The sequence below is a fragment of the Rhea americana genome, unplaced genomic scaffold (genome assembly GCF_003343005.1).
Source record: "Rhea americana isolate MKP2758 unplaced genomic scaffold, rheAme1 scaffold_20, whole genome shotgun sequence".
NCBI classification, from domain to species: domain Eukaryota; kingdom Metazoa; phylum Chordata; class Aves; order Rheiformes; family Rheidae; genus Rhea; species Rhea americana.
In genome coordinates, this window is record NW_028186150.1 from 320921 (window position 1) to 340158 (window position 19238).

The 19238-nt window shown below is 35.0% G+C and overlaps 1 protein-coding gene across 1 annotated transcript in view; it reads left to right on the plus strand.

Moving 5' to 3' along the window:
* LOC146596467 (transcription initiation factor TFIID subunit 4-like) overlaps positions 1-19238 on the plus strand; it is a gene marked incomplete at its 5' end in the record, with an annotated part of 149308 nt that overhangs the window by 71885 nt on the left and 58185 nt on the right. The window contains one exon of the mRNA XM_085303728.1: positions 6643-6699. Coding sequence (XP_085159854.1) covers positions 6643-6699 — 57 coding nt within the window. The remainder of the gene's footprint in view (positions 1-6642; positions 6700-19238) is intronic.

Below are 19238 nucleotides of genomic sequence, written 5' to 3' on the forward strand. Positions count from 1 at the left end.
TGTAAAGTGACAGAGTATTAAAAAGATCTTATGTGGTGTTCCCGGGAAATACTTGAGAAATAGAAACTTCATACCATAAGCTCGGAAGAGTAATAATTGATGTTAGCACTACARTAAGATATTTTGAAGAAACACAAACTTGACAGGCTGGAAGGCTTATAAGGTATGCTGTAGCAGCAAGAGTGACATATGATTTTTTTTTTCTTAAATATGTGGAAAAAAAATAGAAATTGAAAATGAGACTACTATTTCAGGAGCTAGGATGATCTCTTCCACCTCAGGGAGCTCTGCGTCATACACTACCATGTATGTGTGAAAGCTTAGATTGTAGATCCACAAAGCGTTTAGCTAATTTGCAGCCTAGAGGTTCTTTTTCCAGCAGAAATATTTAAAGATATATCGRTCCCCCAAATTGGGTGATCCCCAGTCTGCTCGTGCTGCAGACTCACCTCCAGTTTCAGGCCGGTAGACAGCACGGTGATGGATGGCAGTAGGAGCTGTACAGGGAGCAACTACACCAGGCTTGAGTGTCACTCCTTCCTTTTGGATTATCTTCCTGRTTCAGCAATGATCAGGTAAAGGAATAACAGCCCAAGGAGAAGCCATCTTTTCTGTATGTGTCTAGAGAGCAGTCTATTCACAGGAAACATTTGGCAGAGTCAACTCTTCCCCTCGTGCGTTTTCCCAGCGAGACCCACTGGCCGCTGCTGGCATGCGTGTGCAGCAGCGGGGATCTTTTGACTCTGGCAGGTGGTGGTTGGCAAGGGAATCGCAAGAGCAGCGAAGGAGRGTCTTCAGACAGCAGAAAGGTCAAAAGCCAGACTGAAATCACTTGAGGAATTTACCTTTATGTTTGACATGGTGTGTGTTGTGTGGCCCATCTAGAGTAGCGGAGTGCAGGGCTTGCTGTCGTAAAAGGTCCTTTGCTGCTGTTCCAAAACCTCGAAAATGCAGGTTGTGTGTGACAAGAAGAATGAGGTTCTCATGGTGGGATAAGAATGGAAATACTGCTGGTAGCAGGAAAAAAATCAGAACAGGAGATTATGGTTGATTATTCTATTTTTGATTTATGGTTTCTCCGATAAATAGTTTATTTTGCTTTCTATGATAAATAGATGAAGGTTGGTCCTCTTTTTCAGGGAACTGAGGAAAAAATACTCTGATATATTTTATAATGAAGCTGATCATGTTAAAATTACTGTATTAATACATCTGTTTTAACTGTCTAAATGCACATTTATTTTATTGCAAGTTGATTTTGTTCATCATACCTTTAATAGACTACGTTTTGGAGATTCATCTATTAATCTGGTTTTTGGATGTTTTGCATAAGGAGTAACACTGGCCATCAAATTTTAGCATGTTAAAGTATAAGTACAGTAATCACAGAAATAAGATCTGCTTTGTGGCCTCTCTTTTGCAAAAAGTATCATTGTATTGGTAAATGGAAAATTATGTTTGGTGTTGTTTTTGAAGTTAATTACTGTTTATGGATGATACAGGGTATAGATGAATTTAATACTGCTGAAGGCTGAAGTGCTTTTTTCATTGGAGCGGTATCATGGAAATTAGGCAGTGCAGATTTCCTTACCGAGCACCGCCAGGGCCCTGGCTGTCGTTTCTGCAGGGGCTGCCTCTCCCGGCGAGAGGAGTTCAGCCTTCGTGCCAGTTTAATCCTTTCCCTCTCTCCTGCGAGCGCAGGGGATGTAATGCAGCTTTCTGTGAGATGAGGCACTCTCTGAACTGCAACTTGCAACTCATTTCTAGTAAGAGGAGAGCGAAGGCAGAATTATCGTGTTGAGATCGCTTTCTGAATTTTTGAAATTTGTTACTTCAATTTGAATGTTTTTTAAATAAATCTTCCCTAGACTTATGCTCTTGCATTCTGCCTCAGTGTGGTCGTAGCTCTGAATAGGGTTTTACCCTCAGCTATGCTGCTTTTAACTTTCACTTTTTATTAACAAAGCTAATGTGAAAGCAAAGTGTTTCATGTTGCCAATTTAATTTCTTTAATTAAAAGTGAAAGTTATAAGCTGGTACAGCCGTGGGTGAAGTTCTAATGTCATCAATGGGGGAAAATAGGTTTTAAAATTGAAACTGTTGGCATAGCAGTGACTCTCAGTAGTATAGCACCTGCAGTTGTGACTGTTAGCTTTATTTAATGAAAAAAGATGAATTTAAAGCATTAAAAAAACTCCCAGTATGTATATATTGGGAAGAGAGAGCAGAGCTGTAAGTGCCTTAACAGTGATGAGGTGCTGCTAAAAGCAGGAGACAAGCATGTGCCCAAGAGAAGAGACCCTGAGAGCTTTAAAGAAATGTAAGTTTTACAAGCTGAAGACTTTAAAGTTATTCTAGTAGAAAAGTTTTTATGTTAGTGAGACAAAATGTAACAGCAGAACAGCTTTAACATTGCAGCAAAATACTGAGTAATGAACATGATTACATACATTATAAGGACAGTAAGTCTGCTCATCTACGTAGTCTACATAGGTGGGCAGAGTATCGTCCAATTTTAAAAAGTTACTGTGTCTATTAAAATACTAAACTAAAATTATAAATATCCTTATTTTTTAAAAAAATACTTCTATGAAATATCAGATCTATTTCTTCAGAAAGGGATGGTCATGTGTGTAACCAGATGCCAGCTTTTGTGGCATTCTTACTCAACTGTAGTAAGGAAAAAAGCTGAGGTTTGGAACATTAGGGAGTTTGGAAACATGTAAATGAATCCCCTTATTTCTAGGGTATTTTGAATACGCATCTTAGCATGTGCTGCTTTTCATACTTTCAAAGTATAATATTTCCATAGAGCTAATGTGATCTATGCAATTTTCAGATAAGTAAGATAGCAAGTTCTCTAACATAAAGCACTTTAATTCTTAACAATTAAAATATCAGGCTGTCTGGTCTAATAAAAATAGTTTGTGTTTTGAAGAAATGTTACCAACCCTGGTTTGGTGAATATATTCTCAACTTCAGTAGCAGACGACATTTAATGTATGTAAAAGTATATACATTATATCTGGTTAAGATCGGTCCCAGGTTTCTCTAAAATTACTACAGGAAGCTAGCTTGCTTTTAAAGAGATTTATTTACTAATACGAAAAATGTAAACCCAGCTTGCTTCATTTACGATACACACAGGAAGAACAAAGGGCGAGGAAGGAAAAGAGTCAAGATGAATTCCTTGAAAGTATTCAAGTAGCGGACTTCTGTGATTCTTGGGTGTTTTTGAAGCATTAGAGGAAGCAGGCATTGGCGCAGTAAAAGATTTTGCAAAAAGTGTCTGTTTTGACAAAGAACTGTGAGATATGGTAGGTTAAGGTTTGGAGATTAGAGGGAAAGAAGAAAGGGAGACCAAGAATGTGGGATGACTGAAGAAAGAATTGAAACTACATTTAAAAAGAAGGAATGATTAGCTAGTAGCTTGACAAAAGTAAATGTAAAATATTTAAATAGTTGATGAATAAAAATGGTGGTATACCATTTTTATGCATTATGGGAGCTGAGCAGCAGCAAAATTGTTCAAACTCGTCAAAGGARGGAGATGCTTATACGTGGAATGGAGTGTAAAAAGAAGCCAGTGACATTTTTAAGGCTTATCTGGGCACCTCTTTAGTTTGACATTTTTGTTCGTTTATATGTGCTTTAATCTGCGTTACATCAGCACAGAAGAAGCCTCTAATAAATTATATTACATTTTAAAATGAAGAATTAATAAAGAGGTAARTATTTATCTTTTTCCTTTAACACATTTTAGCCTGCATATGCTGATTTTGTGTCTAAAGTTTACCARTTTACAAACTGAGGGAGCAGCCAGCAGGAATGTATTTAATTCTAACAATCTGTTGAAAAAAAAATCTATTAAATTTTATCTGGACACAAAAAGAAATGGAAAGTGACAGCTAAAAATTCTTAATTTTATTAGTGTGCTACTTATACCAGTAATGACCCATCCAATGTAAAGTTGGAATTCTAATTGCCTGAAATAGGAGCCAGCCTGACTTTAAAAAGAACTTTTGATACTGAATAACCAGAAACTCATTGCGTTACTCTGAACGTAAGAGTTAGTAATTCCACCATCACCTTTAACTCTAGGTTTATCTGTCTAACATATCTGATATTTTAAATCTTCCCTACTAATGGAATTCTTTTACTTAATATCATTCAAGACTTGTCTATCTGTTTTTACCTCTGCAACTTTTTGTTTTTTTTGTAAATGAGATGGAAGTTTGTACAGAACAGATCATTTTGTTTTGTTCCTAATTCCAGGGCCTGCTTTTTCAAATTATTCTGAACTCTAGATCTTGTTTTACTTGCTCAGTTTCATTAAAAAAAAAAAAAGGCTTTTGAATGTAGTATTTTGAAATCTGTAACACTTCTCAAAGTTTTTCCTATCCAGTCCAGGAAATTGAGATGATGTTTTGCATCTATTGCTTTAAGTTTTGTCATAATGTCCCCAAATACAACATGGTATGTTTTCCAAGATGCTATCACTTTCCTGTAGAAACTTGGTAACAATGTTAGAAGTCTCAGCTTGATTCTCCAAGGACTCCTCCTTAAGCTGAAGTGCTTTTAACTTGTACTTTGCATTTGGCAAATGATTCAGCCTCGTACAGTAATACAAGAAAACTTTTTATTTCTGTACTACTTTCACTGTAAGACTCCGAAGGCAATAGTAGTTCATTGTACTTTTATAAATATATCATCAGAAAGCTATATCCAGTATGATATTTCTGTATATCATGCTGGAGAAACTGAGGCACACAGTGATTAAATTGTGATCACAAAATGACAGAAACTAAGGACCTAATTCAGCTTAGCTCGTAAATACTTAAATATCTTACAGTTTCTTCCAGTAGCAACTTGTTTACTAAGTACAAATATAATCAAGTTCTTACTAATTGCTCTAATGAATAAAGTCTCATTCTTTGGCAGATCCACACATTTCTTGAAATCCTTTTCTGTTTTTTAAACGTTAACTAGGTAAGATTATGTCCTGTATTTTTCTTTTTGTCTGACCACTGAAGTTGGAAGTAATTTCAATCTACATTATGTTGGAGTGTAAGAGTCTAATTTAATCATTAGCTATCTACAGTTTCTAGTTTCTCATTGCTTCACTCCAGACACTATCCTGTCAAACAGACACTAGCCTGTGCTAACAGGCACAAAATCACTAGTAGGTGGTGGTGGAAGATAAAGCTAACACACACAGAGAAAGGAGTCAAGCACATCTTTGAAAAATCTCATTGTTTAATTCTGATTTGGTCATGCTTTGCCATCATTGCTTTTTATATRTATGCTGTATTAGGTGAAAATGCTGTCGCAATTATTAAAAAAAAATATATATATAGTTTCGTATTTGTGCTCTATCTACCAAATAATAGGCAAGGCCAGGTATGTTTACAACATGAGATGTCCCCTTACCCTTAAAATATATCTCCCTTTGGTTTTCATCATGGTTTTTTAAATCTGAACAGAATTTGTTATGAAAAATCCAAACGATGACAAAAAATCTAAGTGTATATACACTTGCAAACTACTACTCTGTCAAGTTTTGGGTCTATCTTCAGGATAGAAAGGGGCGGACAAAGATAAATACTATTATTMCTTTAGGAGCTCTATAAAGCAGATCACTTGAAATCTCAAAGAAATACTCAARATAATTGTATCTTTCAGGTATCAGGGACAAATGTTTTCTGTGGATATCACAAGTTTTGTTATCTTACAACTTTTTTGTGTTTACTTTTTGTGAGTACTGACCAATCATGCTATTAGAAAAGTGTGATAATACATGTATCATCTACCTCTGGAATTCTGAATTCTATCCATTTAAGTATATTTAGTGAACATAAATAAAATTTTTAGATGCTAGTTTTAACATACAGTTATAAAACAAACTGAAGAAATATATCTGAAGAAATGTACTGTCCTGGGTTGTTAGTACAGTTAATTAGTCATTAATGGATATTGAGAGCTATTCTTTCTATTTTTGAGGGGAAAAAAACTACAAAAGTTGTCACTTAGCAGTATATCTCCCGTTTAAAAAATGACAACATTAATATTAATAGCAGTGCATGAATGAGTTGAACTTAATATGTATTTCAATGCTGTACACAAAGTAAGTTCATACGGATAAGAACATTTTTATTGTGAAGGTTTACTGTTTCAGAAGGTGACTTTACAACTGTTTCCTGCAGGTTTTTTGTCTCTTGCTGTACCAACAACTGAAGAAAGAGCTTAGTTGCAATCAGTAATTTTTTAAAAATACAATTGACTGTGAAGAGTTTAAATTAAAAAGATCAGATAATGGGAAGAGTGTCACTTCCATTCTCAGATCTTTGAATTTTGTATTTGTAGTAAATAATTGAAATCCAAACCTGTATGGAAACTTTAGAATTGGCAGAAGCATAATGTTTTTTTTAATTTAAACTTAGTGTAGATTTTACTTGCATCTGAATATTTAACAGTCTTTTGGGTGAGGCCTATGGGTTTGAAATTGCGTGTCTATGAATTTAAGCATCCCATCTTTAACAGTTTGTATCCTGTTCCCTTTGCTATTTTTTAACTTACTGCAACAGATGAGAGGATCTTAAACCATCTGTTAACCTTTTTTCCCCATTTTTTTTCAACATGTAGAGTCGCTCAAGGCAAGAAGACCCAGAGCAAGCTAGACTGAAACAAAAAGCAAAGGAGGTAAGCAGAGTTAGAGATCATTACACTTGACATTTCAAGGCTTGAACATATTAATTTTTTATGTCTTGCTACTTGTATATCGTTAATAAAAATCTGACTAAAAACTTTTTAGGATGTATTTGTTGCTTTGCCTTTGATCTTAATGTTTGCAAACTAATACATTAATACATGTGAAGCCTAAGGAGATTTTATAAGAGAATATTTCCATACATTACATTTTCATTTCCATTTTAGGTAGCTGTAGCTTTTGTTGGGTTGTTGATGACAACGGCACTAGATTTTGGAGGAAAATAGATGCCTTTGTCTTTTTGTAAAATGTCACTGTCTTAGAAATGTGTTACTTTAGTTAACTATTTGATTTGGTAAAAGTCTTTCATGTAATGGTATTGCTAGATATTTCTGTCTACAGTGTAGTTTAGAATGCTATTTATTCAGTCTAAATTACAATAACCTAAAAATTATCAAATAATTTCAACTCAAGTTTTGCTATATTAGTCTAAGGGTAACATTGAGTACCTTAATTTGCTGTAAATGAGTGGCTTCCTTTGCTTAAGGCATCTTATGGCTTAAGATCAGGTGGTAGCTTACTTAAGTTGGAAAGACCTAAAAACTCTATCAAGCGAAAGCCATTTCTATTAAAAAAAAAAAAAAAATCAGTAGCATCATCTTTGGATAATAGGAATAATGCCTTAGAAGGTAATATGTATGTAAAAATGCAAATAAAAAGTACTTTTCTATTGGCATCTTTTTCTGGTTTTGCTTTGTTTTTGGCAGTATTTTATTGTTCTGTTAGCAATACAGATTTTGTATATGAAACGGACAAAAAATTTGAAGTACATAGATGAGTTTATTTGTCTTTTCTGATTATGTGAATAGGCAGTAAGACTTGTCAAGGTGAATTCATGTAAACTTTAAACCATAAGTGTTTCCAAAGCTAGTATTAAAGAGAAATAGAATAATCAAGTTATTTGACTGGAAAAGACCCAGGATTGTAATGCTACTAAAATTTACTGTGTGGACAGAATATACAAAGGACAAATTAGATTTGAAAATACGTGAAAATGATTGATGGCAGGGAAATGTAGCAAAACTTACTGTTGAGCTGAGAACTAGGGCTACCATGTTGTTGGAAATGAAAGCAATCTAGAAATAAATGCATTTTTTGGTGCAATACCAATCTCTCTGTATTTCTGTTAATTCTTTTTGCTCATTGGAAACTTGAGGAAGAAAAAGTAAACAACAGGGCTAGTAAAAACACATATTTTTRTAATCAGAATGAAATAGTGGTTCTCTTTATAGCTGTGATACAAGACTTGCTATCTAGCCACTATTTTTCCTTTTGTATTTAATARATGCAGGAGTAGCTCTTCCTTTATGAAAAGTCAGGATGTTCGTATAAGTTGTATTCCTTATCCACTAGAGGGAGTGATGCTGTGCTGACTTGTGAATAAAAGTATATGAAATGTATTTTAAGTAGCAGTAATAGTGATATTAATAAAGAGTAGCAAATATTTTAGTGGTAATCTAATTAAAATGCTTGGATCAAACTTGTATAAGATTTTTAAGTCATAGTTTTCCTGGATATGATAACTTGTTTGAGTAAATATAGAATAAATTCTAGGTTTTCTGTTGTAGAGTACTGCACTCTATTCTTTTGTATGTTAACCCTGCCTTTTTTCCCACTCTTCTAATGAAAGTGTGTAAATTGCTGGCTTGCTGCCTCTCTCTGAAGTTACATTTCATTCTACATATTTGAAACCATAGGAAGTACATGTCTTTCTCTGTTATTAGTAATTAGGGTTCTGAAATTTTCTTCAGATGATTCAGAGAATTTTGCCAAAAAAATTTAAATACATTTCACAAAAAAACTATTCTTTTACATTAACTGTTAGAAAGGGGGGAGAGGAAGTGGAACTAGCAAGATTTTATTTTAATATTCTTTGTTTTTTTTCCTGCGTTGAATACTGAATGTATACTGATTCACTCACTGCAGAAATGAAAAATAACCAATTTTATATTTCAAAAGATTCATTAGCAGATGGTGTTTGAAGTGGCTTTGTTTTCTGAAGTTAAGAGTTTTGATCAAAATGTACAAGTTTCAAAACTTTACTGCCAACTGGCAGTCAAGAGTACTTAAGTGTGTTTATGACCCATAATTGAAAGGCAAGTTGAGTTTATTCCAGATTTTATGTAAGGTGACGAATATAATACAATTAGCTTTAATAATTAGCTGAATTGAAGGTATACTTCATGATGTCCACAATGTCTTGCGTATTGCCTGAAGACCCTTGTTGCTCATGTATTCTTCTGGCCAGCAGTAAAGTGGCTACTAGCAGCTAATGCTTTAAAAAGCAAGAGTAATGCTTTGAAAAGCAAGAAGAAGACATCCAAGACATTTGCAACACTTTGTAGTTTGTGTTACTTATTGACATGATTGTGAGACGGTTGTTTTTTCTAATCAGGAAAGCAGTTGATAATTTCTTYATTATTTTCTGAAAATTGATAATGTTTCAGACTTTGCAGTGTGCCTRCATTTCAACAGTGACGCTTCTGCATTCCTTCTGCTAACCAAGCAGTCTGCAATGAGATCCTTATTCAAAGCTACACCCTGAGTCCTTGCCAGGTAGAAATGGTTGAATATCTAAAGCAAAAGTAACCAAAATATGAAGTCTAGGAAAGAGAATATAGACCATAATGGGGAGAACACTGGACCAAAGTGAGCTCAAGAAACATGAAATACATGCTGAAGACAAAAGTCTGAGGGAAGGGCATGAAATACAAAAATAAACCATTTCAAATTTCTCTAAGAAAAAAAGTATTAAAAACATTGAAAAAGCTCCAGAAAACATTGTCCTGGAGAGCAAAATAAAGGTACTGGTATAGGGATAGCAGTACAATAGGGAAAAGAGCAAACTAGCAAAGTCTATACATTCCAAAACATTCTCTTTTATGGACATTTTGGAATCTTTAATTCCATAGTGTTCTGKTTTTTGTCCTAATTTAAAAGAAAATTTTTAGGTTATTTTCTTTCACAGACCTACTAACCATAGAAACTCTCCTTCTTTCTTTTGCTGTCATCAAGAAAATATGCAGGGAGGTCAGTATGTCCTTTGARCAGATTTAGAAATGAATTTGTTAGGGTGAAGGTTATTTTATTTTTTGTTCAGTAGCTCTATCTTATTCCATTTAGTAGCCAGTCTTCAAGCTAGTCCACATATTATTTAAACCAAACTGGCATAAATCAAGCTTAAATTGCCATTAAATACTTACCAAAACAAACAAAAGGTCTGTCTGCATATGGCCTTACTGCAGAGCCTAGACATAACAGTAAGGTTTCATTCACACACTGTCATGCACTGTTTTAGTTAAGTCAGTGCAAGCCCACTCTGATTTCCATTTGATTGACTTATTTTGCTTTCACCTAAACCTATTGCAAGTGGTCTTGACTGAGGGCAATAGGAGGTGCCTTTGGGGGTTTTGTATTGCTTAAAACTACCTATTTACTTTCACACTTTTAGTTAAACTTTCCAGCAGCTTTCCATGTAGGGCTGTAGATGGTGATGTCTGTTGTCAGAGTATATTACATGATTACTTTAATGGTAAACCTATTTAATAAACAAGTGAAAAATATTTCCAATGGAGACTATTTCATAAAAAATGCTACTCTTTGGCTGTTACTTGTTACACTGTTTTGTAAAAAATTCTGTAACACTTGCCTATCAGTGTAACTTAGTATAGGAAATAGCRTCATTTGTAAGCAGAGTGTACTGCATATTGCCTGGTTAAAGCTTTGAAAATCAGGTTTTAGAAAATACATAAAACAGGCCATTTAGGAATAGCTCAAGATTGGGAATAATTGAGTCAATGTCTAGTAATTAATAATATAAATGATTTGAAAGACAGACAGAGGAGGTAAGATCCTAAACATACTTTCCATCATGGATAGTTTTCTACATACTCAGTATCTGTTGGCTAAGAATCTTTTAAATTAAAAGTGAAGTAGCTGAGTTTGTAGATCCTAAAAGATTAACTTGGTTAAAATCTTTGTGTCATCACCAACCAAGAATATTGCATAATAATAAAAACTTAAACCAGACGCCATAAATGTCTGGGCATGTATCCAGGACCTAGATCAGTTTAGATAACGCCCAGTGGAATCTGTTCTCCCGTGTACTCTTTAACCATGCAAGTGAAATCTCTAACCTGATGACATTCATAATAGTGGTCTCATTCATTCTGAGAGAAGACAGCAGAGAATTGCGTTTATAGACCTTWAGCAGTGCCGAAAGCCCATCTTTTAAGGATCTGAAGCAGCTCTTTAATAGTGATATGTATTTAAGCTGCGTACAGTAGTGGCTGTTACACTGGCTGTGGCTTTGGGAGTATCCTTTTTTGGCAGGTCTTGCGTAAGCAGACAGTGGGGAGCTTCCTTCTGTGTACTCCCTGGCGTAGTTACACTCACTAAATTTTAGCGATACCTGCTCCATTTGAGTGCTGTCGTCCTGTCTGTGTCTGCAGTGTCTTCTGTGACAGGAGCCTTAATGAGCCTTATTCAGCTAATTTCTAGGCTTTGAAACATACTCTTTGGGGAGGTGCACACACAAGCAGTGGGCAGTTAAGAGCTATATACATATAGATAGATTAAAAAGCCATAGGATTCATCTCTTCCCTCCCCTTAAAAAAATTTTAAAAATTGGTACATCATAGGATGTACTTTTTATGTGACTCTAACAATACCTTAGAATTTTGAAATTCTGCACAAAAAAGTAGAATAGCAGAAATACTGAAAGTCCAGTTCAGCATCATATATTTTACAATTAGATTATAAAAAATTTTACACTAAGTAATTTGTTGGCACCACATCTTTAATTATTTATCAACTCAGTAGGAGTGGTTTCTTGTAAAATACTTAAATAATAGTTTACTGCAGTTATCCTTGTTTTCATAGGGCATAACTGAAAGTGAAAAACAAATGAAAAGCTTTTTGTTTGGTTTGGTAAGCTCATTTATTCACCTTTTAAGCCAAACCAGAATATCAAAGACTGTGTTACTAGTGCAGAATCTTTCTTGATGAGAGGTCTAAAAGAAGTTTTCTATTTTATCGTGCCTGACATAATATTGATTCAAAATGAACAATCTTCTCTTTGAGAGGATTCTTATAAAACATTCCACTGAGAAATTGAACTTCTGGACAGAAAATAAATTTAAATTAAATTTCCATTTAGCACTCTGACCCATCTAAGGGTCAGTAGAYGGAAGGAAGGAAAAGCTAAGAAATATGATACCTGAAATAATAATACTGCAACATTTAGGCAGTAGGGATGCCTCAGAACTGGGTTGTTTCATAACTATTTTTCTGCATCATGTTACCAACACTACAACTGTCTTACAGAAGCATTTTGTCAATACATGTGAAAGATTGGATAACAGAGACAGAACGTTGTTTGCACTCCCCTAACTGTGGGTTTGTTTATATCAAGAAAAATGCTTAGACTTTGCCATACACCTATGCCATGGGATTGGACTCTCTTCATTTTCTACAGCGTTAGTAAATTTAAACTAACTTTTAATTCTGCTGCGTGTGAAAACAGTACAGTACATTTAAGTAAGGAACTTTTATATGAATAAAATTATTGTGACTTTAGAGTACAACCTTTTTCCTGAAGTTATAAAGTTGTTGCAGTGACTTTAAATGTTAGTATAAACTTATATCTGAGAAAGAAGTGGTCCTGTCTGCTACGAGTTAGGATGCTTTCATGAAAATCCTGCTACACTATCACAGCTTTTTGTTACTTATATTTTTCCTTTTGAGTAGAGATTAATTCAGAAGTACAGAGATATTATGATAACAATCACAAATTTTTGTAAATGGCACTGATTATGAACTCCAGGGAAGGACAGGGAGAGATATGTTTGGATATTCAAATACTGCTACAGCAGAAACAATGTTATCTATAACTAGTCTTATATTGCAGGTGAATTTCCATGTGTCCATGTGATCTTCAAAATTTCATGGATATTGCAAAAACATTTCCTGTGTTTCCAAGGATAAAGTATTGCTTTGCCTGGAATTCTACAAATGCTTATGAACAACTTCTTGCAGTCTTACTATTCTGCAGAACTGTTTGCATAATTTTTTGTAAAATTGAGGACCATGACACTTCCAACTTCTATTGCTGTGCTTAGAGCAGAAGTGAAGGCAGTTATTTGGCTGAAGATGGAGTGTGGTGTTACACTGGCTGCACAGAGAGTCAGAAAACTGGGTAATTGAAGGGAAAACGCTAGGGGATCAAAGGAATACTTTCCAACTGAGTCAAACAAATCATTTTAYTTCTGCTTTGGTAAAATGTATATTAACTGAGTTGAGCCAAGAGCTGGACTTTTTTTTCTTTCTTCTAACCCAAATTTTTTGCAAGATTACCTCATTAATCTAGGAGAAATCTAAATTAAATTCAGTCCTGTCCAACATAATAATTTCCTTCTACAAAATCAAATCGATGGAGTTTCATAGCRATACATGATTTTTGTCTACATATAGTGCCTAGCTCTTGTTTAGTTAAAATAAATGCTCATTTTTGTGAGACTGATTATTACTTATTTGCTTTTAGCATTCTAAAAGCGAATGGTGTTTTACTGATCTAAAAGCCAAATATATGACTTAAGGATACTTCTTTACAATTTGAATCTAAGAACATTATATTTTTATTTTTGTTTATACTTATTACTTAGAAAGAATTTCTTAGATCTTCATTTGACTGTTATTAGAATTGCATACAGATTTTAGTGCAATGCATGTGAGAGATCATGTGTTGTCATATTGACATTTAGACTCTAAAAAAAATATATTCCAGTGCAGCTGATCCAAATACTGCAAATATATTAAGAAAAGCTTTTGAGGGCAATTCAGACTGATTTTTCCAGTCATTGAATACTATTTTTAAAAAATTATCTCTGATTGCAAATTTTAAATATTTCAAGATCCTTATTTCTTTATTGGAAAAGCTTAGCTTTATCAATTAGCAAGATAACACTGGAATCATATAACCAAAAATAAATCAATTTTTTACTCTCTTTACTTGAAGAATGTATTTTTTTTTAAAGAAAATATCTTAAAATAAATATTTCTTAGATATTTCCAAGCCAGAAAGCATGCATACACACACACACACACACACACACACACATTTACTATTCAGGTTTAAAGAATGAATTTTTCTGCTTGTATTTTGTTTGTATTGTGATATCTTACAAAGACACATACCAGATTTGAGAGTCTTCTGGGTATTTATAAACAAATGTAAGTGTGATCCTTATTTTAGAAAACATGGACTAAAGCAGAATAAAATGTGGCAGGTGGATATGAAAACAAAAGCTAAAAATAGTAGATTATGCAACTACTTCATAAATTAGATAAGGGCACAATTTGACGGTTTCATCGGAAAGCTAATTTATTTCCTCTTCCTTTCTTTCATAAATCAGCAGTGATGGCTAGACAGTCGAGCATTGTTGGTTGTTTAGCTGGTATCTTGTGTCTGCCAAGGTAAAATAATTCTAGAAGAGGTACCTGGATGATAGCAGCCTTCAAATTAACACAGTGGCACTATAATTTCTTTAAATTTTGTATGTCAGTGTATCTGTACTGATGCAGTCTGCTRTTTGAGGCATTAGCAGCTATGTAAGCAAGTGAAATACACTGACGTTTTAACCGTTTTGCCAAAAGGTTTCCATGTGGCTCTGCTATTGGAAGAGAATTTGGGGACATTAAACAAGTAAGAGTYGTATCTGTTTGTAAAAGTTAGTTTTTCTTTTCTGGATTACTACTTGTGTTCACAACTTTCCCAAGAAATTCGAAGTAGTTTTGTACACAAATTTTTCAGCAAAACCAGTGAAGAAGACCTATTTCCAAATTAGAATTTAGTTTTGTTTTGAAAAATAGTTTGTTTGTAGGTGAGTATTTCCCAAAGAACAATAGCTGTTACAAATTCTGCTCTACTTTTTTTATTTTTTCTTCTTAACTGAAAAGGAGATGAGAGAGAAGAAATCAATTTCTGTTATTTAAATTATCTTCTAGATTGTATACACACCACTAGAATCCTGCCTGATAGAAGATTATGATCACAAGAAGTYTCATTATGCTGTGGCAGAACTACTTAAATATGAATTTCCAGAAATTTGGTTTAGAATGAAACATGTTTTTTTGTGAAGAGTCTTTAGAAAAATTTGTCATGTTTTATTTTAAATCTCGCCAAAATACTCCAGGAGGAACTTTTTGATGTAAAAGTAATTTTTGGCTTTTYTACTACAGGAAAGTAATAGGAGAAATTCTACCCTTCAGATCCCTTGAAGGTTTCTTTCTCCCTCTGTAGGATGGTATAGGTGGTATTGCTTCTGGATTTTCAGGCACTGTGAAACAAGTGGCAGTTGACAACCCCCTTGTTCTATGCACTTTTGAGTGCACAGATGAGTGAGGTCAATGAAGAGATAAGGAAGTGGCTTGCTTCCGCCTTTGTGGTCAGGGATTTGAGATAAATGTGGTTTGGCTTTGCCTCTCCTCAGTAGCAACAATTGCATACAAAGGTTCCACGAGAGGTGGTGTGGAGTGCATTCAACTCCACTTCCTTCTCCCAGGCATTTTTTTAGTATAAATAAATATAAATAAATAGGCAAACACATATACACACAAATATATACATATATATGTCAGACCAGTTCCTGTAAGGAATATGTCAAGATTCTCCTTCTGTGTCAGTGGTATTTTCTCTAATTACGTGYCTTCCTCAAGTAGAAACATCCTGGTAAAAACACTCTGGCATAGCCAGAAATCCCAGAGATTTATTTGGAACAAGACATGAACATGGARAAATCACGGAACTCTGTTTTCTGTGAGTGCTGCAACAGATTTATTTCCCTGCTGATCTGGCAAAGTAATAGTGCTTTAGACTCTTGAATATTGCCTGCCTAATAAGTAGAGGGCAGCAAATGTCACCCATGTCTTGTTGTCAGAACCTGAATAGGTTGCTCGGACAACATTATAAATGATTAGATGTTCTGGTCCCTTAGTCAAGGCTGCCCTGCTATACTGACGCTTACATGGGGAGGTCAAGGTGTACTTAAGCTTCAATCTGCAGGGCAAGTTTTCCCCCCTCCTCTGTATGCACATTGGTTCCTTACTCCAAAATAAACCTGAATGAGGGTTTTAGTTCTGCCGCTGAGCTAACATGTTTGTAAGCCCTGTTTGGCAGCCTCCTCGTGCCTTAGGCAGCACACAGCTGCCAGCTTTCATCTGCCCCCAGTTCCTCCAGGCACTCCAAGTCACATGATACAACCTAAGGGCAATGAGACGCACCTAGTAAATCTTCTGTTCCTCTGCCCACTCAGTCTGGGCGCTGCACATTGCACCGGCAGCAGGCAGCTGGCCATCAGCAATCAGCTGCATACCTCCTGCTGACAAATCTTCAGGCACTTCTTTTGTGCAAGACCCACATACAAAGATCTAGTTGTGGTCCCCACGTCTGTCCGTCTACTTGCCTGTTACAGTCTGGAAGGGTTGTTGCGTGCTCTGTCATTTTGCAATAGGAGGACATAGTTTTGCCATTCATACACTTGGTAGAACATAGTGGATTGCTTAAAATCTCTGCTCTGTTTCTAGCCTGTTAGAGGAAGATGAAAGAGTTCATGAGAGCAGAGTTGAAACTGAAGTTGGAACTGTAGTGGTAAAATTTTTAAAAGGGTAATTTAAAACTTCCTTGCCAGTACATTTTTGAGTTGAAATATGTGCATATAATGCTTCTGTAATTTATAAGATATATGAGACTTTAATTTTTACAGACCTCTTGAAGAATGTTTTATTTAACAGATTGTGCAGTCAGTACAAAGTAATCTGATTCTGTAAATCTGCTTTGTAAAGGCATACTATAATTTTCCCACAAGGTTCTTCAGCATCTCCTGAATGTCGGTGTGTGTGTTAAGATGTGACAATTAGTTTATGTCCTTATGTATATACGTGTTGTGGAGCAATATGTGACTGGTAGCTTTGTTGTCAGTGTCAGGTAGTTTAATAAGATACAGTTTGAACTACTGAATCTTTAATACAGTCAACAGTAGGGTAAAAAGTGCCAGTTTTGACTTAGTAAATATTAAACATTTCTGTCTGGATTTAGATTTATCTGCATAGCTTTCTCATAAACTGCAAGCCAAGTGGTTGGTCAGTAATAGGGGTAGAGGTCATGAAAGATGTTTTTGCTTCTGTTTCCTGTTGTTTAGCTTTTTATTAAGAATATTTTGTGTCAGCCTGCGAGTCTACTGATAGTTACATCACCTTAAATAATGAGATACTGCTCAACATACAGTTAAAAACAAAACGTATTTCCCCCTCTAGTTATAGTATTTTTTAAAATAAATAAAATCCACTACTGTCGTTCGTAACGTAAACAGTACATTCTTTTCCCCCTCAAATATGTTTACTAAAAGTGGATATGAAAGATTCTAAAACGTRGATTTTTGAAAGGTATTTTTAAGGTTATTGGGCCATGAGTAATGATTTATAAGACTTCTGTTTTCATTTAGTTTTGAAAGTTGCTGCTGAATTTGCAGTTAACTTCCAGATTTTCATGAGCACTAGTCAAAATGATGTGCATGGGATTTTCCATAATGGGAAAGCATGCTGTATATTTGTGCTGGTGACTCTCAGTACACTTAGCTGTTACAACTTCCGTAAAACTGATCGCTCAGTTTTCTGTAGGATGGAAGTGAAGCAAACTGAAAAACAGTGTGATACAATTACAGTTCAGAGGTCTGTAGACTGTGCACAACCATGCAAAAATCTACATAAACATTTTGAAAATGGAGTGTGCTCTCTTACACTTCCATGTCCTTTCCTCTCACAAGTTATTAATCTATTTATATTCAGAACAGAAATTTTTGGCTTCTTCAAACAGAAACAAAAGCATGTACATTTCTGAAGTTCTCTCTCAATCTTCTTCTTCAACGGACTACTGGTCTTATTATTTTTTAAAGGTTTTTTTGCCCTCTCTGGCCAAAGGTTGTATTCATACATCAAGGCATGTGAAAGTCTATGAATTTCCCAAAAGGTAAGATTAAACAATATCTAGCTGTCAAGAAGTGCACATAATATCTGGCAAACATACCGGACAAGTCAAGTAGGCTTTAGGGAGGCRTGAAATACTCAAAATGGAAATTGGGCAGAACATAACTGAAATCAAGTATTAACTGTATTCAGGAAGACAGAAGAGAGGGAGGGAAGATTTTCATTTTATGAGAAACTTATAATGAAAGTGAGACTGATCGGATTTTTAGGAGAAACAGGAAAACTCTGTCTATTCCCTTTCAAAATCTTATTTTGGTAGTGATAGTTTTCTTGATCTTACTTCAAAGAAAACACTTGGAGATAGAACAGGCTTTTTGTGTTTCAGAAACTTATTCTGTCTTTAAAAAATGGTGGTTTATTGTTGTATTAACAAAGCTTGTTATTTTAACATTTCTGCATCTAAGAGTTTAGCAAGAAAGTTGTTCATTTCCAATGGCATGTTACCTCCACTGTACTGGAGGAAAACTGAGTGATGAGGTGGCAAAAAGTAGCCAGTTGGTCCTATTGGTTTATCATTTTATGACAGAGGCTGATTTTTAGGGCAGTGTTTAGATTTTGGAAACCTTTGGTATCTGTTTTCCTAAGAAGGCCTTAGTCTTGAGGCAGCCCAGCACGTTGTGCCTCTAGTGGACGTTTGCCAGTTCTGGAGAAGTGAGACGGTGTCCCCAGAATAGGGTGCGTGTAGCACRTATAGAGATATCAGCTATGTCTTACTGTGACAGGTAATGATTAAGGAGGTTATTGAGTATACATTGCTACTTCGCTGTCTAAGCTGCTGTTTAATTTTTTTAATCAAAACACTTTCATGTGTTTTGAAGCTTCCTGTTCTGAAACCGAGGAAGTCCTGTGTTCAGCAAAACTGTTCGCTGTTTTAGTAATGGTCCCTCATTAGCAGCTGCYGCCTTTCCCTCCTTAAGCAATGCTTTGGGGAAATTTCTTATTTACTAGTGTGCCAAACATAAGTATGGGATGATGTTTTTGCCCTCTGTACGAGAATATAAATTGTCATTAGATTATCCTGTAAATGTTTGCATCTTTTAGCTTTTTTTCCTTTTTAATGTTCTGAGGTGAAATCGAGATACAGCAATATAGACTTCCAGCTTGAATGGAAGATAGCTAAAGAACATGAAGCTACACTAGTTAGCCCTCTAAACCTCTCTGGTTTAGTTTCAGGTTAAAAACATGTACCTTATTTTAGGTTACAGAAATCAAATTAGGCTCCAAGACTGTGCTAGAGATGCGGCCTCTCACAGGAGAAGGGTAATGTGAGATAATGAGAGAATCTTTGGCAGTTTTCTGAAAACAGCTGTTAGTCCCAGTTTAGTCAAAATTTAGTCTGGGATTTATACAGAAATAAAATACTCTGTGCTATTAAGTTGAGCTTGTGTGTGTTGTATGCAGATGATTGTCAGTCCAAAGTGGTGGAGTTTTG